This window comes from Zeus faber (assembly GCF_960531495.2).
Source record: "Zeus faber genome assembly, chromosome: 6".
In the NCBI taxonomy this organism is placed as follows: Eukaryota; Metazoa; Chordata; class Actinopteri; order Zeiformes; family Zeidae; genus Zeus; species Zeus faber.
In genome coordinates this window covers 32,132,949-32,160,413 of record NC_137201.1, presented here as the reverse complement: position 1 = coordinate 32,160,413, position 27,465 = coordinate 32,132,949, and the positions used below count along the sequence as shown (strand labels likewise).

General features: G+C 46.6%; 2 protein-coding genes across 6 annotated transcripts; both read left to right on the top strand.

Moving 5' to 3' along the window:
- The first annotated feature begins 450 nt into the window (after nt 1-450).
- pnpla2 (patatin-like phospholipase domain containing 2) lies at nt 451-7,762 on the top strand. Its single transcript, XM_080002488.1, has 9 exons — nt 451-841; nt 1,220-1,452; nt 2,125-2,190; nt 2,991-3,200; nt 3,386-3,446; nt 4,276-4,524; nt 4,813-4,945; nt 5,206-5,328; nt 6,372-7,762. Exons 1-9 carry the CDS (start codon nt 655-657, stop codon nt 6,616-6,618), a joined length of 1,509 nt encoding a protein of 502 aa, XP_079858614.1. The 5' UTR covers nt 451-654; the 3' UTR covers nt 6,619-7,762.
- Nucleotides 7,763-8,662: 900 nt separating this feature from the next.
- LOC307231179 (protein phosphatase 1 regulatory subunit 12A) lies at nt 8,663-26,728 on the top strand. 5 transcript variants are annotated; one of them, XM_080001769.1, is made up of 25 exons: nt 8,663-9,002; nt 12,817-12,947; nt 13,485-13,603; nt 13,940-14,096; nt 14,380-14,524; nt 15,232-15,306; nt 15,392-15,471; nt 16,722-16,888; nt 16,997-17,109; nt 17,348-17,545; nt 17,796-17,878; nt 18,012-18,101; nt 18,586-18,675; nt 18,777-18,878; nt 19,012-19,102; nt 19,507-19,614; nt 19,718-19,820; nt 20,059-20,162; nt 20,334-20,393; nt 21,974-21,996; nt 22,097-22,157; nt 22,847-22,951; nt 23,041-23,091; nt 23,301-23,351; nt 25,449-26,728. In XM_080001769.1, the coding sequence occupies exons 1-25, from the start codon at nt 8,721-8,723 to the stop codon at nt 25,533-25,535; spliced, it is 2,676 nt and encodes an 891-aa protein (XP_079857895.1). In that variant the 5' UTR covers nt 8,663-8,720; the 3' UTR covers nt 25,536-26,728. The 5 variants fall into 5 exon arrangements, with proteins under 5 accessions (XP_079857895.1, XP_079857894.1, XP_079857898.1 ...); XM_080001768.1 differs by having other exon boundaries at nt 16,698-16,888; XM_080001772.1 differs by lacking the exon at nt 17,348-17,545 and having other exon boundaries at nt 16,698-16,888.
- The last annotated feature ends 737 nt before the right edge of the window (nt 26,729-27,465 follow it).

Below are 27,465 nucleotides of genomic sequence, written 5' to 3'. Positions count from 1 at the left end.
ACACACACACACATATATATATATATATATATATATATATATATATATATATATATATATATATCAAATGATAAAGGCAAAGCATATATTCTATTTAAATACAAGAGGGGGAAATGCAATGTCATTGCCAAGAGAGATCAAAAGGGTAATTCGACGAACAGAGACAAACACGTGAGGGGAGCAGATAACATCCATTCACAACAACAACGCTAATCTTTCCGGATCCATAACCTCTCATCCTGCTGATAAACCTGCTCCCCCAGGGAGGGAAAGGGGGCGGGGCAGCTCAATAACGGGGAAGGTCAGCCGCAAGCCGCCCTCCGATTGGTCAGCCGCCTCAGCAACGCCGCTCGCGACTGGACGCCCCTTTGCCCGGCGTGGACGCGCCGGGGTGTAAGCCCCGCCCACTCGAGTTTGTAAACAAGCGGCCGGCGCTGAGCTGGACTCCCCCGGAGACGGCGTGGAGTCGTGTCCACTTCACCGCGGACGTAGAGTTCTGCAGCTCCGTCTGACCCCTAAAAAACTCCGGGTTTCCGAGAGTCACAGAAGTTCATAGGACGCATAACACCAACAACAGAGGGTTATTAAACGGTCGTTACTTCACAGTGAGCACAGTCATGCCGTGAGCGTCGCAGGTGTTGGAGCCAGAGCACGATGTTCCCCCTCGACTCTCCGTGGAACATTTCCTTCGCCGGGTGCGGTTTCTTGGGTATTTATCACGTCGGGGTGGCCAGCTGCCTGCTGGAACAGGCGCCCTTCCTGGTCGGCAACGCTCGGCACATCTACGGGGCTTCGGCCGGGGCCCTGACTGCCACGGCGCTGGTCACCGGAGTCTGCCTGGGTGGGTATCTGATATGCGCTTCACGCCGGGCCTCGTTTCGAACGTGCGACGTCTTTCCTCCATTTGCAGTGGAATCGCTTCAGTTCGCCCGTGTCCACGTGCGAACACCAGAGTTGTACATCAATGTTCACACAACAACAATAATAACGACAATCCCACATACAACAAAACAAGGCGCCATAGAATCATCATTTCCACATCTCCTCTGTCGCTCGCTGCCTTCTGTTGAACACCATTTCATTGTCTAGTTTCCTCGTTTTGACCATTAAATCCCATCGGCTCCGCAAACAGAACGGCGCTGTCGTGACACCTCGGTGCGTGTTATTATTATTATTATTATTATTTATTTTAACGTCCGTCGTGCGACCGCCTTCGCAGGGGAAGCCGGCGCAAACATCATCGATGTTGCGAAAGAGGCCCGGAAACGGTTCCTGGGGCCGATGCATCCTTCCTTCAACCTGGTGAAGATAGTGCGGGGCATGCTGCACCGCACGCTGCCGCCCGACGCCCACCGCCGGGCCACGGGCCGCCTGGGGATCTCCCTCACCCGGGTGACCGATGGAGAGAACGTCTTGGTCTTCCACTTCGACAGCAAGGAGGAGCTGGTGCAGGTGAGGGCCGGGGGCCGGGGTGCGTGCGCCCTCGTTTTCTCTCGGTACCGTGTCACGGAAAGCACATTTCGGGCGTGACCTCAGACCAAGAAATTGGTCAATTTGGAATAGATTTTATCGAGTGGGATTATAATAACCCTTTACCTTACGTTGCATGGTATCAAATATATTTTTGCCACTTTAATGCACATATCTGTATATACATAATTGCCTATTCCATATACATAAGCATATTCCCTCTATCTATTCCATTTTATTTAATTTTATATTATTGTATTTTATTTTATTCTATATATTTTTATTTTTATTCTATAAGTATTTGACTTACTGTATTACGTTTTAGGAGTCAGTTAGTTGGTCTTTTAGAAATAAATTTTTCCTAGGACCTATTGTGTGTTATAACCGGGTGCGTTGCATTACATTTCACTGCATATATGTATGAAAGTATGTATATGTATGAAAGTATGTATATGTATGAAAGTATGTATATGTATGAAAGTATGTATATGTATGTGACGAATAAACCTCTTGAATATTGAATCTTGAATTTCCATCAGAGCCAGTGACATCCTATCACCTTATCGCTCAGTCTGTTTCATTTTGTGACTCTTTCCTCCCAATTTTGCTTCTTTCAATGGATGCTGATAATGTTTGCACATGTCTCTGAAACAGGCGTGTGTGTGCAGTGCTTACATCCCAGTGTATTGTGGTCTGATCCCCCCGACGCTGTGCGGCGTGGTGAGTTTTGTTTTGTGTGTCAGTTTCTTACTCGCATGTAGACAGTTCAAATCGGGAGCATGGAGCTCCATGCTCCAGAACACAGGTCGTTTTTTTGTTTTGTTTTTACTTCTCGCCGAAACACAAGGGTCCGTCACACACACACACGCAGTAAAAACAGGACGCTATATAAACAGCCATCCTGTTAATATTTTCTTCTTCTCGATCTCCCTTGTGTTTCCTTGAATTGGTTGTTGTTGTCCCTGTTGTCAAGTTACTCTTCTCATACACAGCTTTTGAACGTTCCCTTCCCTCCAGAATGTGTTTGCTCTGAATTGGAAAAAAAACACTATGAATTCCTTGGGCCTTAGTGTTGGAAATCTACCAGTGTAGGTGAAAGGGAATCTAATATTTTAGCTGGATATCGCTGGCACAAAGCCTTTTCTAAGAACACTCATTGAGCAATACTGGAGCTCTAAACCTCCCCGTGTGGCCTTTGTGATACTTGTGTAGTGTATGTGTGTGTGTGTGTGTGTGTGTGTGTGGTGTGTATGTGTGTGTGAGTAGCAGTTATAGATGGGACTTTGTTGGCTGTGGCTTCAAGGTTGTTCTGTCTTTTCCTGTCCTCAGTGGCTCAAAATCAAACACTGATGTCACTCCAATCGTATTTGTTGACACGGAACAACACACAAAGCCAGTACATTCCAAAGCGCATTTAAGCTTACATGTAAAAGCATTTCTGATACGTGTGCTATTAATGATGTACTGGTAAAAAATGTACATTGTGCTATTGGTAATCTATTTTTGTGTTTGCCATTCAGCGATATGTTGATGGTGGGATCTCGGACAACCTGCCTCAGTATGAGCTGAAAAACACCATCACTGTTTCGCCTTTCTCCGGGGAGAGCGACATCTGTCCCCGTGACACTTCCACCAACATGCACGAGCTGCGCTTCACCAACACCAGCATCCAGTTCACCCTCAAAAACCTGTACAGGGTGTCGAAGGCGCTGTTCCCCCCTGACCCCATGGTGCGTAGCCTCCAAACTCTGGCACAAACACAAAGTCGGACAAACATACTATTGGATTGGAAGCAGCCCAGCGTGGACTGGACTGACCTCTATGGATTAAAGTGACTAATAAGAAATGAACCTGTCTGTGTGTGTGTGTGCTTGTTTGTTTGTTTGTTGTTTTTGTTTTGGGGGGGGGGGGTCAGGTGATGAAGACCATGTGTAAACAGGGTTATAAAGATGCTCTTCACTTCTTGAAAAGAAACGGTAAGAAGGAACGTTCTGTGTCCTAGAGCGCCCTAAACGGTGGTTTCATTCACGCCACGATCATCACTCAGGTGTTATTCTGTCTCTCATACTGCATTCGATCTAGTGTTATGTCTCCTGTAACAACGTGCCATCAAATGTCAAGTGAAAGGTGTGATGAACAGCGAAATGCGAGGTCAATCTATCTATAAAGGAAGGAATCTCTGTCTGTCTGTGTCTGTCTGTCAGTCTGTTTGCCTGTCTGTATGTCCTTTGATTATCTCGACAACCGTTCATCCGATCTACTTCACATTTGGTGGGTGTGTTGCTGGGGACCCAAGCATGTGCAGTGTCGAATTTGGTGCAATTTAGACATGCGACACGCTAATATTAATAAACGTTGACTAAACAAGTGGACAGTGAGCCGTGTGCAGCAGCGGGGCGGGGCGTCAGGGCTCTGCGACTGAGTCACTTACATCCGCAGTGCAGCCCGTCCCGAACAGGCATGTTTTGAAAGGGCGCTGCATTTCCAACATGGATCTTTGGAACGGGCTGCACTGCGCTAGTTTTGTTAAATTGTGAGCCTGTTGGCGGACCTCTGCTGCCCCCTATGGGTTCATGTTTGCTATCATGGTTTCCTCCTGCATGCATTTGCATGTCATTCTTTCTTTCTTTCTTTCTTTCTTTCTTTCCTTTCTTGCTTCCTTTCAGTCCTTTGTTTTTTATTTCTGTCTTTCCCTCATTCTTTCTTCTCTTCTCTCTTTCCTTCTCCTTCTTCTCTAATTCTTTCTTGTTTTAAGAGTACCCCAACTAGCGAATAAACGTCAACGCTGTCACGTCTGTCCTCCAGGGTTACTGAACTTCATCGGACCTCACGGAGACAGAGCCCTGCTTCCCAGCAGAGAGCAGAACGCAGACAATGTTGCTTCTTCTGATGATGATGGTGATGATGATGATGATGATGAAGAAGAAGATGATGATGATGATGACGACGACGACCTCAGTAACGACGATGAAGAAGTGGAGGAGCTCCATGCAGTGATGGTTCAATCCTTCGAGGAGCGGATCTTTGAGCATCTTCCGCCCAACCTCCACAGAGGTAACGTCGCTTTGTTGCAGAGTGCCCCGAAAAGGACCACGGTTTGTCGCACATATTGTACAAAATACTGAGATAAAAGGAATATACTTGCCTACAAACACAATTTTATACTAATAATATAATAACTGTGTAATTTAGTGTAAAAAAAACAGTCCAGTTATTATTGTTGTGGGGAAGTTTTCATATAATATAAGTAGTGAATCAGTAGTTAATTAGTAGTGGAGTGTCTTCAGAGTAAATATTGAATTCCAGGCGGAGGCTTTGTGTTCACTTTGTCTCCCTCTGCAGCTCTGGTGGAGGCTTGCACGGAGAGGAGGAGCCTGGTGCAGTCGCTTAGCAACCTGCTGCCGGTCAGAATGGCTGCTGCTATGATGCTGCCCTACACCCTCCCCCTGGAGTCGGCCATGTCCATGACCGTCAGGTAGACTCCGTTCCTGTAACGTGCGCTGGGAAAGTCAAAGCGGTATATTGTCTCCTTGAGTTTAAACGTGAAGCAAAGCAGCGAACCAATGAAGTTAGATATCGCCCTGATATTGCCCTGGGTCGATGGGTCGCTCCTCATGGTAACAGCCCCAACCGGTGCATTTATTCCTCATTCGTCCAGGGTTCAATGAGGTCATTACAAAAAGTAATTTACTTGTAATAGCGATCATAACTAATAATAGCCCGTCCGACCCTCAGGCTGTTGGAGTGGCTGCCAGACGTGCAGGAGGACATGGTGTGGGTTCGAGAGCAGGCTGTGAAGGTGCTCCAGTGTGCTCTGCGCCGCGCCTCTCAGAGTATCTCCCAGCATGTGTCCGCCAGGTTGGAGACGACACACACATCCGACTTAACACCCTTTCAACCCCCCCCCCGGGCGGCGTCTCCCTTAGAGCCGTTCTCTCAGGAGTTCTCTCCACCTTTACTCCATTTTCTTTTGACATTCCCAGAGCGCTAAACTTTCCACAGCTTGCCGGTACTCAGTCTCACTGTGGTAAATGCTCCTTCACAGAGCCCGTGATTTTTAACTACAGTAATGAAAACATGTAGCCCCCCCCCCACAACCAGCCACCTTTCAATTATGTGGAATGTAAAGAAATCTTCATGTGACACCAACGCTGAATTTAAAACATCGTGTGCTGTAGTTACCGTGTTGTCAGCATGAGGGGGCAGTGGCGCAGGAGGTGGAGCGGGTCGTCTAGTAATCCTCCTGCTAGCGTGCTGAAGTGTCCTTGAGCAAGACACTTGACCCCTAGCTGCTCCCGATGGCTGCGTCCATCGCTGTATGAATAACTGTAAATCGTTTTGGACAAAAGCGTCTTCTAAACGATGATGTAAAATGATGATATGAAATATGAACAGCAAAATACCAGAAAGTGTGTGTGATAAAAAAAAAAGCATTGCAACTCACCTGCATAGATTTATGTTACAGAATTGCATTCCATGGATCACACAATAAACAATCTGTTGTGTATTGTCTTGCGAAACCTGTAATGGGGTACTAAAGTAAGGTGAACTTTTGCTGCACTTTTTGCATAGCACATTTCATACACAAGTCCTTTACATAATATATACACAAGATATAAAAGGCATTTAGTAGAAGTAAACATTATACTCTGCTTCAGCTTTCATCGAGTATTTCGCAAATAATTCTTCAAATAATCGTCAACATATCAACAGGTTCCTCTGGTGGACTCACCCTCAGCCTGGATCTGACACCGCTGTCGCCAGCGATCTCTTTTTAACCTCCATGCTCACATTTCACCGTTTCACGGGGGATTACTGTTTGGCTCCGGCGGTGGTGGCAGCGCACTATGGCTCGTCCTAAACCCAGCGCATTCCGCTGGTGTTTCGATCTTCTTCTCCAGGTTCTCGTGTCAGCTCCAGCTGCACCACTACCAGCTGCTGCCTTCTCAGCTCAGCTCCAGCACTCTGCTCCCCAGCTGGGGCAGCTCCTCGGTCCTGGATGTCATTATGCGTCTGGACCAGTACCAGAGGCAGCTGCTGCCGGGCGTCCTGTGCGTTAACATGGACCTGCAGGGCTCCTTCCAAGCCGGAGCGCCGGCGCCGGACGAGGCTCCGGACGAGGCGTCCTCTCCCACGACGGCGTGGTGAAGCAGCACCCCGGTCCCAACACTCCGACCGCCTCCGTCGGCAGCTCGTAGGAGCCGCGGCAGCAGATCCGGAGGCAAAGGAGCGCCATGTACCGAAAGCACCCTTTAAAAGGACTTGAATACGATTGTGCCAGCCGTGAAGATGAGTCATCCTACACAGAACAGGGATGGTATTAATTTACCATTTTTTACTATCTTTAAGAAATCTCATTGATATCTTTTTTTTTTTTAACTGGTGTGTGATTAAATGGAATAGGAGTTTCAAGTATAGAGTGCGCTTCGGGGGTTATTCTGCCCCGGCAAAATAAATGCAGCATGTCGTCGGGCATCAGTGGGATGGATGGATGAGATAATTATATTTTTCTCTCAAGCGTAGCACATGTACAAAACCTACATGAACATGTACAAGCCTGTGAAACGTGACAGTACACAAATATGCGTACTTCAAATGTCCTGTTTTGGAGAAGTAAGCGTTAGCGTGTTTGTGGAATGCAGTCAGTCTAGTAGTTAAGCAGAGTGCATCCAGATATCAGCTCACAGGAGGTTTACAGGCTGTTTTCCCCGACTCAGCAGAGTTGAGGGAAGGGAAAGGAGTGTGGTAACATGTAGATTACATAAGGGACATAATTTATTTTAATGCACGCGTCAATGCAGTCAAATAAAAAACAATCCGTTCTTTTATAGGTCATTTTATCAATGGCTGGTAGTTATTTATATTAGAACAACAAACAGGCTTTGCTTTATTGTCTGAATCTGGAGATTCAGCTGTGGCCTTTTTGAATTATGAATACTACATCATCTCCTTGTTATGAAAAAAACAAAAGGTGTGATGAAATATATTGGTTGTAGTTTATTATTTTGTCCAATCATTTTTCTGTGTTGAAACTCTTCTTGTTTCGAAAAGATTATGAGTCACTGCTATGTTAAAATGCCAACATTTAAAACATATCATGCTTTGCCTTTTCTTTCTCTGTGATGTCACATTTCCGACATTAATCTACTATGATCAAATTACAGTATTTCTTTTTAGGGTTATACAGTTTGTTGGTTTGTAATATATTTTTTGGGCAGAAAATGGAACTACATGATTGAGGCCTTTACTACTTGATTGTGTCTTTCAACTTGAATAAAGTTTTAAATTGCCACTCTCTGATTGAAATCTTCTTGATTGAGTTCACTCTCAATGTCATTTTTCTACCGTTCCAACATTATCAAAACTTGAATTGAATGAAATTATTAGAATAACGCCACAAAACCGGGTAGAAGTATAGTGATCACAATTGTAGTGACTGATAATGACAGAAATACGATGACGATGATGATAATGTCATCATACCTCATCATCATAATAATGTAGCCATATACAGTACTGTATAATGTGAATTTATATTTGTACATATATTTTATTTCATTTTTCGTTTTTTATTTATTTTTTGACTTGTTGTAACACCTGCATTTCCCCTGAGGATTAATAAAGTGTTACATTATGTTATCTCATATAGTTGCGATATGCATATATAATGTAGGGTAGTGTTGTATTATGTAATACACTATAATATGGTAGTGTTACAAAATACCTTAATGTATGTACCATATTAAATAATAACAACTATATTAAAGTACACTAAGAAGTAATAAAGTACTTTTCTAATATATGATTGGATGATATTTAATACTGTTTTTATTACTATCATTACACTGTTGGCGTTCAGATATTATTACTATTATATTACTATTGAAATGCCTTCTATTAATATAAAGTATTTTGAGTTGCACGTTGTGTATGAAGGAGCTATAGAAATAAAGTTTACTGTTGTTATTATTATTGTCATAATAATAATATTTATTATTAGTCATAAATGCCAGCGTTATAGAGACATAGAGTTGTTGCAGCAGTTCAATTCCTGGATAGTAAATCCTGAAGCACGTCATCCCCGCAGGCAGCCTATCCCGTGTTTACACTGCCACACAGTCAGTAGTTCACGGTGCAGTGCGGGTGTTCCGCCGCCAGGGGGCGCGCCACGGGAACACCCAGCGGTCCGACCCGCTTCCCTCGGAGTCCGCACTGAGAGCCGACTCTGTCCGGGGACAGACCAGGGGAAGATGGCGGCGACCGACCGCTCCCGGTCCGAAGCTGCCAAGCAGCGACGGCAGGATCAGCTGCAGCGATGGCTGGGCTCGGAGACCGACCGGACCGGACCGGATACGCGGGACGAAGCGGCGGCGACGGGCTCCGGGGCGCGGAGGGCCCGGGTGCGGTTCGCCCAGGGCGCCGTGTTCATGGCCGCCTGCTCGGCCGGGGAGCAGGGCGAGGTGGCGGCGCTGCTCCGGCACGGAGCCGACATCAACCAGGCCAACGTGGACGGGCTGACGGCGCTGCACCAGGTACCGAACCTCCCGCGGTGTGAGCCTCCGGGGCGGGGGCTTGTGGGTCTCCGGTCCGGGCGGAGGAGCGGGGGGAACCTGCCGGGAGAGTTGGTTTCTGTTGGAAAATAACTGTTTCACCGCTTTGTTTGTGTGTCATCATCTGGGAATGTTTCGGTCTTGTGGTGCGAGCTCGGCGAATCTCACCCACTTTTACTCACTTTGAGGGACTTTTCCACAGTCTGCGCGTCTGTTTATATGGATAACGTCTTTTTCTTCCAACGTTCTGGAAGATGGAGGCATCAGAGTGTCGGTGATCAGCTCTGACCACTGACACGGTCCACTCCAAGGTGAATGTATTGGACTCGGATCTTGTCCATCTCCAGTGGTGATCAGTACATCACCAGGGTTTTAAACTGACCAGATCAAGTTGTTCCCACTGTTGAGGTGTTCACACTCTATTCCCAATTCGTATAAAGAGTTATTTCAATGCAAGGTACAATATGGGTACTATCATCAGATACTCTTCGGGCAGTGGTTCTCAACACGGGGCCCGGGGACCCGCCAGGGGTCCTTCGAGAGGTTCCGGGGGGCCCCCCCCAGCAAAATGATTTACAGCTAAACCTCAGGGTTATTTAGTTGAGGAGACGTTTGGGAATGTGCGATGATGGCTGCCCCGGTTTCAACGTAATCTCCCTCCCTAACTGCGGTACAGACAGGTATGGGAGTTTGGACTAACATCATATCTAAGAGTCATAATACTCTTCTCAGATTGGGGTCCCAGAGACGAGTGCTTGTCAAAGGAGGTCTGTGGCCTAGTGCGTATCACGCTGAGGGTCCCCGGTGTGGGGGGCGAAAACCGGCTGCGAATCGCGGCGCCCGCGAATGGACTCAATACATCCCAAATAGGCCATGTTCCCTCGGACCCCGTTAGCTCGCGCTGCTGCCCACCCTGCGCTCGCCGCTCCCTCCCTCCTCCAGTCATAACACGCCGCTCATCTGGACACCATCACTGTCACACGGGCGCTCGCTGATGCAGTATTTCCTCCGCCTTTGTGACACTGCGTGTCATCAACACATTGCTATCTGTTGACATATAAGGTAGATGGCACAGGCGGAGGGACCGGACAGTCGAGTGGCGCTCACAATCTGCCGCTTCCATCTGAATGCCCCGCTCTGGCACCCGCGTCTCATTTCCCTGTGGTTTTTACTCGGCGTGAATGGCGCTGTTGCGCTTTGCGTTTTGTCTTTCGCACGTCAAGGAAGCTTTCTAATATTTTCGGGGGCTTTGGAGGTGACCCCCTCTTTGACTCGTCCGTCCGGCGCTCTCGGTGTGGTCCCTCGCCTTCCGTCCATCCCTCCCTCCCATGTTGCTCCCTCGTTGCCTGGCGACGGGAATTAAATATAGGCCTACACTCTGTAAACTTTCCATCTCTTCTTGTCTCTATCATTTCTCTCTCTCTCTCCCTCTCTCTCTCTCTGACTCTCCTCCTCCATCTCCCCTCCCTCTCCTCTGACGCTCCTCTCTCGCTCGCTCTCCATACTTCATCTTCTTTCTCCCTCTCTCTCCCCCTCCGTCTTTTCCTTCTTTCTCTCTCTCCCTCTCTCTCTTCTTTCTACCCCTATGTCACTCCTCTTTCTCTCTCTCTTTCTCTCCCCCTCCATACTTGATGTTCTTTCTCTCTCTCTCTCTCTCTCTCTCTCTCTCTCTCTCTCTCTCTCTCCCTCCCTCTCTGACTCCTCTCGCCCTCGTTCCCTTTGCCAAATCCCCATGGTGGGGACATTGGGGATTTCTGATGAAGAAATGGAAAACATTTCCCAAACTGCAACAAGCTGCTGTTGTCAGCGGCGACCTCTACAATGAGTCACTTGACGGCGGGTCCTCCACGCGCACGCTCCCAACGCCGAGCGGCGAGAAGCCTCTGTCCATTCAGCCACTTGTTCAGAGCTCTCCTTCAACTGCACATTAGTTCTGCATTTTATACGCTTCTGGCTCAGCGGGGCCTCATTTTGGGTCCCGAAAAAAAAACTTTTCCTCCTCCTTCTTCTTCCTCCTGGTACGCTACCTGCGCTGGCTAATTGTCTCATGTTGTGAAGACGGACGGGGGCCTAAATAGCTTTGTGATTAGTTTTAGATTTAGCCCCAGAGGAAAGCTTCTTAACTGGCTTAGGACAGACAGGGCTCTGTGGCTGCAGTCACTCTGCTGTCACATCTTACAGCGCAGCCTGAATCCCTTTATTCATATTAGATTAAGTAGAACATCTCTTCACTTGTTAAGAATGAATGCCTGTGCCAAAGCAAATTGAGCTAAATCACCATAAAATGCCAATAAAAAAAAATTAAAAATGATTAAGTCTGGCTGCAGCTCTTACCTCTCCAGATAGATTGTCTGTCTCTTCATAAAAACATGGCTGTGTGTGTGTATGTCTTTTGTCGAGTTGGTTCGAGCTAAGATAAGTCAAGACGAGATAACACTATTAATTATTAATCCCCCGGGTGAAGCTCAGCTGTTTGTGTTTTGTTGTTGTCGATGGCGACTTAAAGACTGATTCACAATTTGAAGGCGTCGTCTACTCAGGGTAGTGCAACATATGATATATTATTAATTCCTATCAATAAGAAACCATCATATTAATTACAAAAGAGCACGGGGGAATCATGGGATACATCTTGCGACTCGCACAGAGACGGTAGCTGCGACTCGCCCTGGGAAATGCGTCTCCATGAACACGCCGTTTTTGGGAGTTTAACAGCATTGTGCGGAACTTTAGGGGCTCGTAGTGACTCCTAACCGAGAACCATTAAAATAAGTGCACAGATTAGGCATTGTCGGATTCAAGAGCCTCTGTGGAACTCGGTGAATTTTACAACTGTCTGGATCCTTAATGAGCAATGTGAACACGCACGCAGGCACACACACACACACACACACACACACACACACACACACACACACCAACCAATTCAAGAATGGAATATAACAGCTTTGCAAAAAAAAAACGAGTAGCTTTCCCAGCGGTTAGAGATATTAATTAAATGTATTTTTATGTGGGGGTTCCAGTCCTGCCGTGTTTAATTGTGTAGGCCAGTTTTAAATTTCACTTCAACGTCTTTATCTGTTTTTAGCTTTTTATTTCTATACTTTTATTCCTTCTAGCTTTTACAGTATATGTGTTTTACGTCTTATGTAAAGCACTTTGAATTGCCCTTGTGCATGAAATGTGCTGAACAAATTGCTGATCAAATAAACTGACCTTGCCTTCATGCAAATGGTGCTGATATTTTGAAATAAAAGTTGCAGTTCAACAGGGTCCTAGAAAGCTTGTTTTCCAATTCAACTTCAGATCATCCGTTCAGATGTTTTAGCCAGCGAATCTGTAACTCTGTGTTCTGCTTTTTATCTTTGTTTCACTGTATCTGTTCGCTGGGCAGGGGAGATAAAATCTAGACAAGTGACTTAAACAAACAGAAGAAGCAGTTAAGTGGTGAGAGGGGTGGTGAAGGATGGAGCTAAATAGAAAATAAAAACATAACATGGATATGATCTGTGGTATTTGGAAAACCATCCCACTTAATACCGTTCGTCCATCGTAAAATCGTATATTTAGGTTCTTTCACCCTATAATTCAAGCTGTGTTCTTGTGTGGCGAAGGCGTGCTTGGTTTAGAACAGTCGAAGAAAGTTGTCTCCATGGTGATCTGTGTGTGTGTGTGTGTGTGTGTGTGTGTGTGTGTGTGTGTGTGTGTGTGTGTGTGTGTGTGTGTGTGTGTGTGTGTGTGTGTGTGTGTGTGTGTGTGTGTGTGTGTGTGTGTGTGTGTGTGTGTGTGTTCTCAGGCCTGTATTGATGAGAATGCTGAGATGGTGCAGTTTCTGGTAGAGAGCGGAAGTGACATCAACCGAGGGGACAATGAGGGCTGGACACCGCTGCACGCTGCTGCGTCCTGCGGCTTCATCCAGATAGCAAAGTGAGTGTTAACAGTGTGTGTGTGTGTGTGTGTGTGTGTGTGTGTGTGTGTGTGTGTGTGCATAATGAAAACACACTTAAGGCACACAAAGCCTTTGCACTGTGCAAATAATCATTATGTCCCAAACATCAAGAATGTACTCAATACTTTGAATGTCAAACATGATATTTGATTATGTGAACTCATATAGAAACTGTTTGCCTTTCAGTTTGTGTAGTTCCCTATTCCAGTAAAGTCCAACCAGTGTGAGAACTGAGAGACTTTTTTTCTTGTTTCTCACAATGTTCTTTTCCATGTGTGAAGCGATTAATGTCCAGAATTACATTGTGGCTCAAAATATCACAGATTATTTATTCCACTGTACAAGGGCTGGTCTACGCCGGTTGTAGAAAGCCGTGGCTCCCAGTTCGTCACAGCCTCAAATATGGTGTCCTGCCTGAAGGGGACGACACTCAGAACGGGATTTAAAGCTCAACAAAGGCAGGATAATTTGGAAGTCATGAATCCCGTTCAGATGAACCTTGTGTTTGCGTGCAGGTACCTGATCGAGCACGATGCCAACGTGGGGGCAGTGAACAGCGAGGGTGAGCTTCCTCTGGACGTGGCGACTGAGGATGCCATGGAGAGGCTCCTGAAGGCTGAAATAAAGAAACAAGGTTCGACTTGAAAAACAATCTTAAAACAAAAAAATTGTCATCAACTTTAAACGCCTCAAATTCTGGCTTGCTTTCCAAGCAGTCACATTTGGAACATACTTAAGTTTAAGTTAAATTGGCACTGGGACTAGGGTCCCAGATTTGTCCTGAAGGTTTCTATGATCCACAACGGAGTGAATTTGCAAGTCTGTCTTTACATAATCATCAGAAAAAAACAGATTAAATCATTTTACAACGTTCTAGGTATTCCCAAACGGTGCTTATATGTATGATCCTTCAGGTCTGACGCTCTGTTTGGGGTGTGTGTGTGTGTGTGTGTGTCTGTGTCTGTTTTAGCCATAGACGTGGACAACGCTCGCAAGCAGGAGGAGCGGATCATGCTGCAGGACGCCACGGCGGTGCTGGCGGGAAGCGGCAGCCTGACGCCGCATCCCAACACCAAGGCCACCGCTCTGCACGTGGCGGCCGCCAAGGGCTACATCGAAGTCCTGAAGTAAGTTCGGCTGCACGGGACGGAGCGCCGATGGCGTGTTTTGATACCGTACTTATTGGTCGACCCGAGTCTAAGCCCTGGTCATACCACAAGCTGGCAGCGTGAAATTCAAGAGCGTAGTAGGTGATACCAATCACTAGTCATTTGGACATTATGACCAAGCAGGTATAAGGCATGGATTCGATTTAGGTCGTTTTTTTTCTTGTTGCATTCTGACATAAAAATGGGACTCTGGTCTCATCGGAGCGGTGTCGGTGGTGTAAATGTTCCTTGCCTCCCTCAGGGTGCTGCTGCAGTGTGGGATGGACGTGGACAGCGGGGACATCGACGGCTGGACGGCGCTGCACGCGGCGGCTCACTGGGGGCAGGAGGAGGTCTGCTCCCTGCTCGCCGACAGCATGTGCAACATGGCAGCTGTGAACAATGTGGTGAGTGGAACGCTGATACCACCCCACACCTTGAAGTTCAAGTTCAAGGTTTTACTTGTCTCATGCTTGTACTAGTACAACGCTTGGTGGGAAAACTCCAAAAGCTGTGCGAGCAATAACAAGAAACCAATATGAAAGATCGAAGAGGTTATCTACGGAAATATATCCAAATATATGCAACAATCCAAAAAATATAATGCAACTACAATGTACAGTGAAATGAATATCAAGTGTATGATACATGATGTGTACTGTAAATATAAAATAAAAATAAATGTACAAAAATATACAGTCTATATATTATAATAATTTTATTTACAGATGTTCAGTGGCAAGAGAAATGCTCACAGGTACACAACTTTTGACAGTGTGTAGTGATAATTGTTGTTCAGAGGTGGGAAATCCAGGTTGGGAAAGTGAAATTTCATTCTGGGATTTTGACTCGACCATGTAGCATCAACCCAGAGGTCCAACTGATGAGTGGATTCAGCTGGTTAGCTGATCAGCGCACAGCTGGAGCTAAAACATGAAAACAGGACTTTTACTTTTTGAACGTCCAAGTTCAGGATCCTAACGGCCTGAAGGTAAAGACTCCCGAGTCTCTGTTTTGTCCTTGTGGCAGTGGAAGAGTTTTCCTGACCTCATCATCAGAATCTACACATGCCTCCTCCGTGTTGGGTGACGTGGTTTGAACCTCCGTGTTTCAGGGCCAAACTCCTCTGGACGTCACTGACGAGAGCCTCGTGGACACGCTGGAGGAGCTACAGAAGAAACAGAACGCTGTGAGTCTGCGCTGTCTTTTTACATCCTCCCATGTTTACGTTGGTTCATAACATTGGACTAATAAAGTGTTGCTGTAATTTCCAGCTACGCACCGAGAGGGAAAAGCAGACTCCTGTAATCGAGACCGGCCCACCGATCTCCATGGCACCAGGTCGCCCCCGCAGGTCAGTGCTTTGTGTGTGTGTGTGTGTGTGTGTGTGTGTGTGTGTGTGTGTGTGTTCGCGTGTGTCTTCGCGCGTGTGTGTGTGTGTTCGGGTGTGTGCATGCGCCAGTCTGCTGCCAAGCTGATTCGCAGACATCAGCCTACCAGTGGTTTGCATGCAGGTGTGATGCCAGCTTAAAACTACACAATACACTGCAGGAAGAAAAACAAACCAGTAACGTGCCTTCACGTCGCTCAGTGCCTCTGAGCTCCGCTCTATAGGAAACCAATGCTGCCTCCCAAATCATGTACTACAAACTAAAAACCAAGTACTACATACTACATATCATCGTCCAGTGTACTTACTGTAAGTGTGTGAGTAAAAAGATATGTGTCTTCTCGGGCGTTGGTCCTCAGTCTTCTCATATAGCCGCTCCACCTCCTTTCAGCACAGGTTGAGCACGACCCTGCAGGGAAACTTTTGCCAATGTCTTGTGTCTTCTACTTACATTTCACATACTATTCAATGCATACTGTGGCTTCAGATATACTAAAAACGCTCATAGTCAAGTTTGTTTCTAAATCACTTAGTCACAGCACAACTTCAAAGGGCCCGACAAGCGCACTGGGTCTACGAAATTATATGCAAGTATGGGATTTCGTACGCAGCATAAGTGATTGATTCTGACTCAAGGTGAACTGAATACACAACCTGGTGGGATAGAGAACCAGCGAGGCTTGGGGTCTAGAAGATGGGACCGGAAACCAAGTGATCCAACCTGTGAGGGTAGCTAATCCTGGGTCACGGAGGCCGAGCATAGGGAGGTTTTCCCACCGTCAGTAATGAGGCTGATGAGGGTAACGATACATTTCAACTGAAACACCCTCATCCTACTATCCATCACTGACTGAGGTGTCTGTCGCCATGGTAACCGCATTACATAAGGGTTGGATCCATCCTGTTCGGTTGAAAGTTTTCACCGCATGATGTATTGAACAAATTTATAAAAATATATATTTTTATAGATATAGATCGAGGGAACATCTGCCTTTTTAAGCTAATTATTAATTCAGTGTGTGTTTTGCACACCTTGCCCCACACAGTGACCCACAGTTCCACCGCTGATTGTCATTTTTGTGTGATTGACGCACGCTCGCTCTAATTGGCTGCACGTGGAATGATGGCCTTCACTGATTGGCTCCTGCATGCCACTGTGGTTGTGCTCCGCCCTGGCCCCACCCCCACAGGACTTCAATCTGTCGTATGAGCAGCAAGGAGAAGATCTGCCTGCACGAGCGGGAGAAGCACCCGCCGCCGGCCCTGCAGAGCAGCCCTGCCGAGGAAGAAGAGGAGGAAGGCCAGGGCCAGACGCAGGCCAAAGCCTCCAGCAGCTCCAGCTCCGAGGAGGAGAGTGAATCTGAGAGCGACGCAGAGTCAGGTGAGAGGTATCTCCTGGTTCCACCTGAGTTATGTTATGAACTCCACAACAGGTGCTTTAATGGCCAGAGTTTATTGGGAGAACCTGAATCCTTTTATCACATTGCAGAGAAAGCCAAAAACCGGGAAATTATCAACAACTTGAACAACAAACGCAACAACAACAACAGCCTCCTTGCTAACTCCATGTCGACGAACACCACAGGAAGTGGAGTTAAAAAGGTAACCGTGGTCAGACTCTGCATGTTGTGGGGGTGGTTGAAGCTAGCAGTGGAGCTTCCAGGTTCAGAAAGTAAAACTCCACCCCAGTATTTTGAGTCAACCAACTGGTAATTGTCACAGTCCGGAGGTCCAACTACTGAGTGAAATCAGCTGGCTACATGGCTGGAGCAAAAACACGGCAAGACTTAATTTTGAACTCGGAATTTAATCAAATGGCCGTGTGTCTCATGCTGTGCAGCAGGAACTGAGCAAGCCTGCAGCCACAGAGGCCCCGGGCTCCTGGAGAACTTCTCTCCGGAAGGCCGGCAGCTCAGTGACGTTGGGCTCCGCTGGGGTGGCGGACTCCAGCCAGGACACCTCTAGGCCCCTGGAGTCCGGCCTGGGCATGACCCGCTCTGCCTCCAGCCCCCGCCTCAGCTCGGAGGCCGACGCCAAGGTGAGCACCCCCCAAGGACAGGTACACCTGTGATTGAGGGGAATCCACCGTCTGCGGTGGCAGTGGCTCAGGTTTCCAGTTTGGCTTAAGGGCGTTATATCATGCAGTCCATTTACCATCCCGAGACAGCAAAACAAATCTAAAATTACAAAAATGAAATTTTATTCTGGCATCGCTCAGTGGTGTATCAGTTCATGAAAAGGCTTTACTCTCTAGTTAAGAAAAAATAATAATCTCCCGCCCCTCACAGGAGCCGAGGCTGGCCCGGGTTCCGCCCACGCCCACACGCCGGCTCTTCAGTATCCCTGACAGCAGCCTGGACAACTCCAACAGGTGGGTCCCTGCTCCTCGCGCCAGCACGCTTGTGAAATTAGAATCAGCGTTTTTTTTTTTTTTGTTTGTTTTTGTTTTGTTTTTTTCTGTGTCACTGTATCTGTCCCCCCCTGTCACCCTGTCCTTCCCTTAGCTGGCTAAGCCGTAGCTCCTCTTACACCCGGAGACTTCCTGGTCAAACAGGAAGTGACCTCACTAGCTCCAACCCCTCCTTGCCTCGCAGGTCAGTCAGTCCAAGCACAGCCCCGCCATGTGTTCACTCTGCTGCTTTGTCGTGCTCACTGTGCAGCGCTGCATAGCTTACTGTGCTGGCTTCAAAATAATCACTGTTCTGCATCTGGCCGTGAAAGGTGGCTTTATATCTCGAGCGATGACGATATTGCAAAAACAAATATGATATTTTTGGAAGAATACATCAATATTGATCATTTCATTATATTTTGGGGACAACTAATGGTGCTCTCATAAGATATTTACACACAGGAAATATTTGAGAAACAATCATAGTTATTTTGATATTATGACCATCGATTTGAACAGTCTGTGAAGTTCAGGAAACTGCATTAGCCTAAAGATGACATTTAATGATAAAATCCAAAATTCCAGACGACATTTAGTCTCGTATCACAATATTGATATTATATCGATATATCGTCCAGCCCTAACTATGTCAGCGATGTGCCGTGGCTTGTGTATTTCTTTTCCAGTTCGTCTTATGGAAGGAGGCTGGACGACCCGACAGGGAGCTCAGCATCCACTACGGGACTCAGTCGGCTCAATAATCTGGCAGCCCAAAGGTGCACGATGTTTCCGTGACTAAATCACAGCTGAACACTTTCCCCCCTTTCCGAACCCGCTCTGACACTTTCCTTCATTTCTCGCCTCGCTTCCTCGTCAGGCTCGCTCAGGAACAGACGGAGAAGAAGGAGCAGTCCACCGTCTCCTCCTCCTCCTCCGGGACCACGACCGCCGGAGAGTCCGAGGCCAAGCAGCGGCGCAAGTGAGTCCGAGCAGCGTTTTTGCAGATGTTTGAGGGTCTGACCTGCAGCTCAGATAAGATAGGGCTAAATAAAATAACGCTGAATAAATCCCTTGGAAAATCAGCTCAGAGCGTTTCTGCTTCCTCCTTCCAGGTCGTATTTGACGCCCGTGCGCGATGAGGAGGCCGAGGCGCAGAGGAAGGCACGCTCCAGGCATGCACGGCAGTCCCGCCGCTCCACTCAGGTTCAGAAATTAAAATGCATTTTGGTTTAAAAAAAAATAAATGGTCTCTTCTATGCTGTCAGCTTGGTCGAAATCTGCATTACCAAAAAGACACATCTGCATTTATTTCATCTTACCATAAGATTTGCTTTGGGTACTGAAGCCCTATTAGTAAAATATATTATCATTTACAATATATTAACCGATCACATTATTTAATTTCCGTCTGGGTGGGGCACAAGCAGTAGCCCTTGTATTACCTACCAAAAGCATTACAGTCTAGAGTTGGGTCAGCATTGACGTCTAGAAGCAGATCCAGGTTCTCTGTAGGTGGATCCAAAGCCGAGGCTGAAGGTCTGAGGTTTTCACCATCGGCTGTTTCTTAACCTCAGTCTTTAACCTCAGTCTTATCTTTGTTCCACCAGGGAGTCACTCTAACGGACCTGCAGGAGGCTGAGAAAACGATAAAGACAGACAACAAGGAGAAGGAAAAGAAAAAGGAGGATGAGAAGAAGAAAGGAGGAGATGAGGGGGTCAGAGACTTATTATTCATTTATTTTATTTATTCTTTTTTTTTTTTTTTTTACACCATTTGCATTCAACATTCAACACAATATGTGGACTGTGGGCTAACAGGAAGTCAGCTGGAGGTCTCGAATCGCCAGTTTGCAGAAGTCGGACCTGCTGGGCCTCACGCAGCCTGCCGGCACACCGCGACCTCTAACCTCCGACAGGAAAGGTACACGCCTCTCTCTCAGAACACGTTGGATTATCTGATATTTAGTCCAGCTCCACCTTGTTTCACTGAGTTGGTTTTAAAGTCCAGCTCAACGTGTGTGTGTGTGTGTGTGTGTGTGTGTGTGTGTGTGTGTGTGTGTGTGTGTGTGTGTGTGTGTGTGTGTGTGTGTGTGTGTGTGTGTGTGTGTGTGTGTGTGTGTGTGTGTGTGTGTGTGTGTGTGTGTGTGTGTGTGTGGCAGAAGCGGAGGCCGGTCCTGGGGAGAGTGAGACGGAGCGCTGGGCCAGAGAGAGCAGGGAACGGAGGCGTGCACGAGCCCGGAGGAGAGCACAGCGAGCTGGAGAGGTTTGTACACGTCTATGGACTTACTTTACTTCCATAGTATTTGTCCACACACAGTGGAAAAATATATTTATTTGATCTATTTTCTTTCTTTGTATTATTATCTAATGTACAAAGTATGATCCATAAATAAGGTTTGAGTCGTTCTATCTGGTTTCCTCACCACTGGTTTAGAGTGACGACAACGATCCCAGTGGAGAAGAGGAGTTCTCAGGCAGTGGGCTGGATCCACAGGTGTGTGTGTGTGTGTGTGGGTGTGTGTGTGTCCATCTTTGTGAGGCTCTGGTTAAAGCCCCTTTTCCACCGCAGGCATTTCAAGAACCAGGAACTTTTGTTTCCGGTTCTTAGGAATTTAAGCCCCATTTGCACCCAAAGTACCTGGAACTTTTAGTCCCAACTTTTTTTCAGGGACTAGAAGGTCCCTTCGGCCCGTTGTCGTCTGCATTTCCACCACGGTCTAAAGACCTGTGAAGATTATGCAAATTAGTTCGCTGATGTATAAAAAAGCAACGGCTGTTTCCACGCGTCATTTTTGCGAAATCTGCAGGACCGATGGAGCATCTGTGGGATGTGCTGGAACAACAAGCCCGATCCATGGGGGTCCCACCTCACAACTTATGCCGAGGTCAGACTAAGTGTATCTGGGCTGATTTTCTGCTCGCAGACAGGTTTTTGGAGATCGCTGAGCAAAGCCCCAGATCGGAGGAAATCATTGCACGCTCCCGTGAGCGACGAGCGTGTGGTGTGAACTTCTTACATTGCAATCCAAGCACCCGCCAACATCGGCGAGCCATCAAGCAGGTTTAATATCTGGTCGTGTCAGGAGTGACGCAATGAGCTACAGCTAATGAGAGCAGACATGGGGGGGGGGGGGGTGCACGGAGCAGCAGCTAGAAACAGACAACATACCTATTTAATTTTTCTTCTCTAGGTTTTTAATATATATTTAGTTTTTTTTCTTTTTTTTAATCAAAAACGGCTTTTTCCATTTATTGTACAAATGGAACATTTTTAGAACAAAAAAACAAAATGTACATCCAGCGCGCCGGTTTTCAGCTTCAAATTTTTAAAAATGGCTGAAATTAAATGCTGCGAGTACTCGACCAATCAGAAATGTTCAGCACTGCAAACCCCACCCCCAAATTTTCTGGACTTTTGAAATGTGCAACCCCCCGTGCAGGGACTTTTTGGTTCCTGGGACTTTTTCCCTGGAACTAAATTTAGACCCTGGTCCCTGCTGTGGAAACGCACTGAGTTCCTCCAAAGGTTCCTAGTTCCTGGGGAAAGTTCCTGTGGTGGAAATGCAGCTTTCGTTCTAAAATTGGTCCCTTTTGGATAGTTCCCGGTCCCAAGTCCTCGTCAGGGAGGTGGAACTTTTCAGTCTCACGGGAACCATTGAGGTGAAGATTTTAGAACTGAATAACACTGATTGGTTAAATTCAAGCAAACCAATCACCTTTTTGGCTGATTTACTCACAGCTGATCTGCTCATTGCACTCGCTTCCCCTAGCTCCTAAGTTTTAAAATGGAAAGCCAGAACCCAAAACGCCAATGGACCGACGACGAAGTTCTTGCACCAATTCTGCGTGGCAAAGGGACGTTTCAAACCAAACAGTTGCAAGTTTTGCTTCACCTTCTAATCTGGGAAAGAGACCAAGAACACTTTTAGGGAACACTAAGGTTCCCGTTTCAAAAGTTTTTCGGGCCGAAAAAGTTCCTCATTGAGTTCTTGTGGTGGTACTTTGGCGGAAAAGTGGTCGAGGATCTCGGGTGACTTCAAACTGACTCTGTTGCATATTTCTCTCTATTTACAGACCGACCGACACTTGAGCTCCAGGTATGACACTGACCTTTGACCTCTAAACCCGTACTATTTCCTTATTTTGTCCTCATAACGATAACGGGAGCTTTGACCTTCTTGTTTTGGGTTTGCTCAGGTCCCGCGTGTCCTGCAATGACTGTACCCTGGGAAGCTCTGAAACCAAGGACTATAAGAAGGTGAGCAGGAACACATTAGTTTGATGTCAAAGTATTGGTTCTCTATTTTTCTTCTCACTGGGATTAAATGCAATCCCAACGAGACAATAATTAAGCATGAAAGAAAAACATTTAATCTCCGGGGAATCTCACATTAGCCACATGAGTCAGAGTCTTAATGTTATACTGAAATAAAAGATGGTCGCAAAACATACATTTTAGCAGGGTTTTCTTATGCACTTCGCAAAATCCGCATTTGTGGCTACATCTGTGCTAGGAGACTAGAAACAGGAAGTTGTGCCCCTTCCCACTGGAAACCTGCCGTAGCATACCTTATGCTCTGAACGTAGTGTGGCAATTGCAAAAAGTAGTTTTAAATAAAATTTGATTTGAATGTTTTGCAAAATATGTTAAAAAAAAATAGTGGCAAGACTATTAGCTTCTTGCTTTCAATAAGGAAATTTTATGTTTTTATGGCTTGCCCCATTGGACTGCATTTAATCACAGTGAGATGCTGCAGCAGAGCGGAAAGTTTCTCAATAGTAAAGCGTCAGGTTATATGGAAACCAACATTTTAAAAGGGTGTGGGTGGAAGACTTAACCTGTCGAACTCAAACCTGTCCTTTTAAGGTCCCTCCATTTTGGTTTTACCTCTGTACCACAGTCATTTACTGTGTGTGTGTGTGTGTGTGTGTGTGTGTGTGTGTCAGCTGTTTGAGGAAGTGTCCAGAGAAAACAGCCACCTCCAGTCCCAGCTGCAGGACACCCAGAGGATCGTCAGCCAGACGAGGGTGGACCTGGAGAAGGCCACGCAGGTGAGGACCAGCAAACAACTTCCATCGTGTACCCAGCAGTGTGTGTGTGAGAAACTAACGCTTTCTTGTCTTGTTGCCGTGTCAACCAGAGGCAGGAGCGGCTGAGTGACTGTTCCACGCTGCTGGAGCTCGAGAAGAAGGTTTGTCTCTCTGCTTCTGGGAGTTTCAAGAGTTTCGCTTTCCCTGCCTCACTTCTGCCACCTCGCTTTCCGAGTACGCTCTCACCCCCCCCCCCCCCCTCTCTCTCTCTCACTCTCTCACTCGTCCCACCTATTTCCATCATTCGTCTTTGCGTGTTGCACGCCCCACCACCACCACCACCACCACCACGTTTGATTTGTGACGTCAGGAGCGACGGATGTTGGAGCGGCGGGTGGCAGAGCTGGAGGAAGAGTTAAAGGTGAGGAAGGATTCAGACCGATGGAGAGAGAAAGGTGTTTCATGGCCTCAAGCTCTCATTGGTTCAGACCTGGCGTTAACCTTACAACTTTTTTGCTTCCACGCCTGCTGTGCAAATAATCGCCACATAGTCTCTCCTGTGCACTGATTTAAAGGTACGATCAGTCATTTTGTAACACAATATATGAGTGGGAGTTTGTAGATGTTGTTGATCAATGCCAGAGGCCACTGTAACCGCGATGGCTGCTGGGATTTCAAGCTCTCGAAACAGGCAGTCTGGTCCAGACCCGGTTTAGGAGGAATTGCCTCCCACCCCCAGACCTGTCAATCTCCTCTCAAGCCCCGCCCCCTAAAACATGGCACTCATATCCTCAAACTGGTTTCAGTTTGGGAAAGGATGAATGACCATACGACCGGCGGAGAGTGCTCTGCTACGAAGGCTGGGAAGCCTCGTGGAGGAGTGTCACGTTTCACAGTGTTGTTGGAGGCTGGAGCCGATTTCCAACATTTCTCACAACGTTTACTATTTTTACCGACATCACTACAAAGCGGGTTGTGCGGGTTCCAAGCAGACGGAAAAGCGGGTCGTCTGATTTTCAAATTAGTTTGTTCTGATCTTGATTTGGATGCGTTCACATCTGTACGTTTTGGGGTTTTTTTTAACGCCAGGTCTGAAGGGGGTGGAAGACACTTTGCATCCTGAGGCCTGGTTAGCTTTGCTTTAGCATGTGCTGATCACCAGTGCTGTGGGACTGCACTGTTGTAGTAGAGCAGTGTTTTATTCATCCAGAGGTTGGTTATAAAGTGTGTATAATATCAATCAAGTCCAGTCTGTTTCTATAGCCCTCAATCACAGTGCAGTCTCAAAGGGCTTCACAGGAAACCTTGGGAAGGGGTCGCAAAGGGAGGAATCCCCCTTCCAGGACAGCTGCTTATACTTTACGATAGCTTAATGTGTGGTTCTCAACTTTGGGTCCGTTCAGAGGGTCCCCAGCAAAATTGTTGCTATTAATAGTTCACCTCAACTGTTGTTTAAATTACAAGACGTTCGCACTGTTAGAGAATGTACAATGGCTGTTTTGATCCTTGTTTAACTGTTAAAACCTCCATAAGTGCAGGTATGGAGGTTTTGGACTGAACCATATCCAACAATATAAATCTTCTCCGATTGTATCCTCGGGGCTGAATCTCATCAATCGGTGTCCGTGGGCTGACACTTATCAAACTGAGCTTGATTTTAAAAAGGGTTGAGAAACACTGCTCTCCATGTTAAAGGTCATTACTTGCTGAAGGGGTATCCATAATATGACTACCAAACCAGTTTGTTGCCTGGGTGAAAAATCTTTGATAAATGTGACATTTCTGTATGCCAATATGCTGTTATGTTACTGTTTCTATGAGGCTGAAGTGCAGTCTGCTTTAATTTGTGGCAAGGTTCAGTCATACAGATGAGGGGGGGGGGGGGGAAGAAAGAATGCTCCCTTTGTACAGGGTCCTCACATTTTGAAGTACCAAAAGTACTTTTCCTTTTAAGTGTGGAGTCCTCTGGGTGTTTGGAAACTCATGAACATCATCTGACTCTTCACTTTCCTGTTCAGTTTACTTTACAGGTTTTTATGATTTCAGTTTGTCACGATAAAGAGGCTATCCTCCAAACAGTCCATCGCGCTGCTGCCACGGTGCTGTGGCGGCAGCGCGATGGTTCCACCGTGAATTAACAACCAAGATTCCTTAGTTGTGACTGTGCACTTACTGTAAACCTCATAGTCGTTACGATTTTGTTTCTGAAATGTTCGAAGAGTAATGTCGGAAAGAAATTTGGAGCTTACTGTACATATAGTGTAAATGCTGACTCAAAACGGATGTCAGTTTTATAATTTTCTGGGGGGAAAAAAAACCAAGATTCTTTGTACACATATGTAGAAGCACGGTTGCGTAGGAATGGTGGAAGTCGTCAAAATGAAAGACTCTCGTAAAGAAACTCCTTCAGAAAAATATGCCTGATGACCGTCCTCTGACAGAGAAGTCACTTTACTCAATAAAATTATTTCAATTGCAAGTTTCGATGGCGTTGTAACAAACTCGCTCACACCTTCAGGTTCTGGGCGACCTGAGAGCCGACAACCAGCGTCTGAAGGACGAGAACGGAGCTCTGATCCGAGTCATCAGCAAGCTCTCCAAGTAGAAGAGGAGAGAGAGCGAGAGAGGGACATCAGGAGTGTGCAGGAACCCTCCTCCCTCTCACACTCCGTCTCTCCCTCCTGCCACACGTTCCTCCTAGTGCCAAAGAGCAGGAGAGGGGGTGAACCAGTCGGAGTGGCTCGGTGCCTTAATGACAGTTTTCACAGCAACTCCAGTTGTTAGAGCCAACATGGAGCTTGACGATGGTCAAACACCGTGGCTTGTGAAATGCATAAAAAAATAAAACAATCACTATTTACAACTGTGCATCCGGGGAATGCTGACGTGCACACACATTCCTATGTGCGCGTTAGGTTGTCTCCTCCGTGCACATTCCACAAGCACCCAAGGCAACTCGGCCCATATAGCTCCCACTTACTGTTGTATTTATACACTTTTTTTGTCAACACAAATAATGCGACGTATTCATAAACTTTTCCCGCCCCTATCCACTCTTCATCTACCCCAAAATGCACTTCTGGTGTCCGTGCGCTCCACAGTGCGGTCAGTAACTTCCGTCTCAGTTCTCCTGAGCTGATCTGAAAACTCATTTCAAAACCCATTGGAGAATCATGTCTTGATCTTTGGGGGAAATCCGTGACGCTCTGTCAGGAAACTTCATTCGATTTTCAGATGTTTGAACCCACCTACCTCTCCACCTATGCACTTCCCCACGTGTTGTTTTTTTTTTTTTTTAGTGACCACCGACACTCCGTGCTCTTTTAGTGACCACACATCCAGGTCTGTCGACCGCAGCACTTTACTCACTGCAAAGCAAAACCACATCTGGGAAGGTTTGCCTGTCGTCCAGATGAGCGATCCCATATCTGGAGTAGCGCCTTCTCTCAGCCGCCTCTCTGGGGCAAGCGAGAGAGATGCCATTAATAGCCGAAGGTCAAAGTTCATTGCACAAAATAGGATTTGCTGTTCTGTAAAAGACTGTGCTACACGTTTTTATTACGGTTGATAAAAAAAAAATCTCTATATATATAAAATATATATATGGTTTTTTTTTTCAAATAAATAATTTTTCATTGTCTATCGGTCTCCTTTCCCAGGGAGAATGGTTATGTATATGCTATGTGTATAATATTAGTCTCTGCTGATAACCTATGAAATTAAGTCGTTTTGTCTTCTTTCTTCACGTTTGTTTTCTAATATGAGATGAATGTCAGCACCCTAATAAAGAAAGTGTGTTTGTAATCAATCGATTGGTTATTGTGTCCGGAAGAACCTGTCTTAATCGTAAGTCAAACAAAAATAATAAATCCTAGATGTGGATTCCAAGGCTATCGAATGGTGGGCCTGTGTGCATGAGGGTGTGATATTCCGAGTTTTTGTACCTGGACTTAAGTGTCCTGCTACTTGACTCATTCCTCCCTATCACCTCCACTTGTGGTGCTGTGTTCGCTGGTTCTGGTCTCCAGATGTCCTGCATCACTGTAAGAAAAAAAGAGGGAAGTAACAGCTGCAATGCTGCCTGCGTCATTCTCACAGAATACCCTCAACAGTATAACGGAGGATAGCGTAGAGTGTTTAAAAGATGCCCAGACGGGTGTTCAAAAAGGTGGCCATTGGACACGAGGGTTCTTACATCTTGGGGATGGTGAGCTCAGACCGCACCACGGATCCCTGGGGAGGGAGGACATGAGAACCGTGGTGTCTTCTGGGTTCCCATCCATGTCCTGCAAGCTGCAGTAGTGCCTGTTCTCCATCTGTTTGTCTCATCTGGGAGAGCAGGACTGAGCGGCTGACAACAAACCGAGCTCCTAATAAGGAGGCCGAGCTGGCCAGGGCTCCTCTCTGTAAATATCCCTCAGTCCTGAGGAGGAGAGGAGGAAGGGAGCTGGGAGGAAGAGGGAAGCGGATGGATTGCAGCCTTATATGGGCAAAGCCTCGCTTTTCCCAGGGTCTGCGGCTCTGACCCCCGGCGC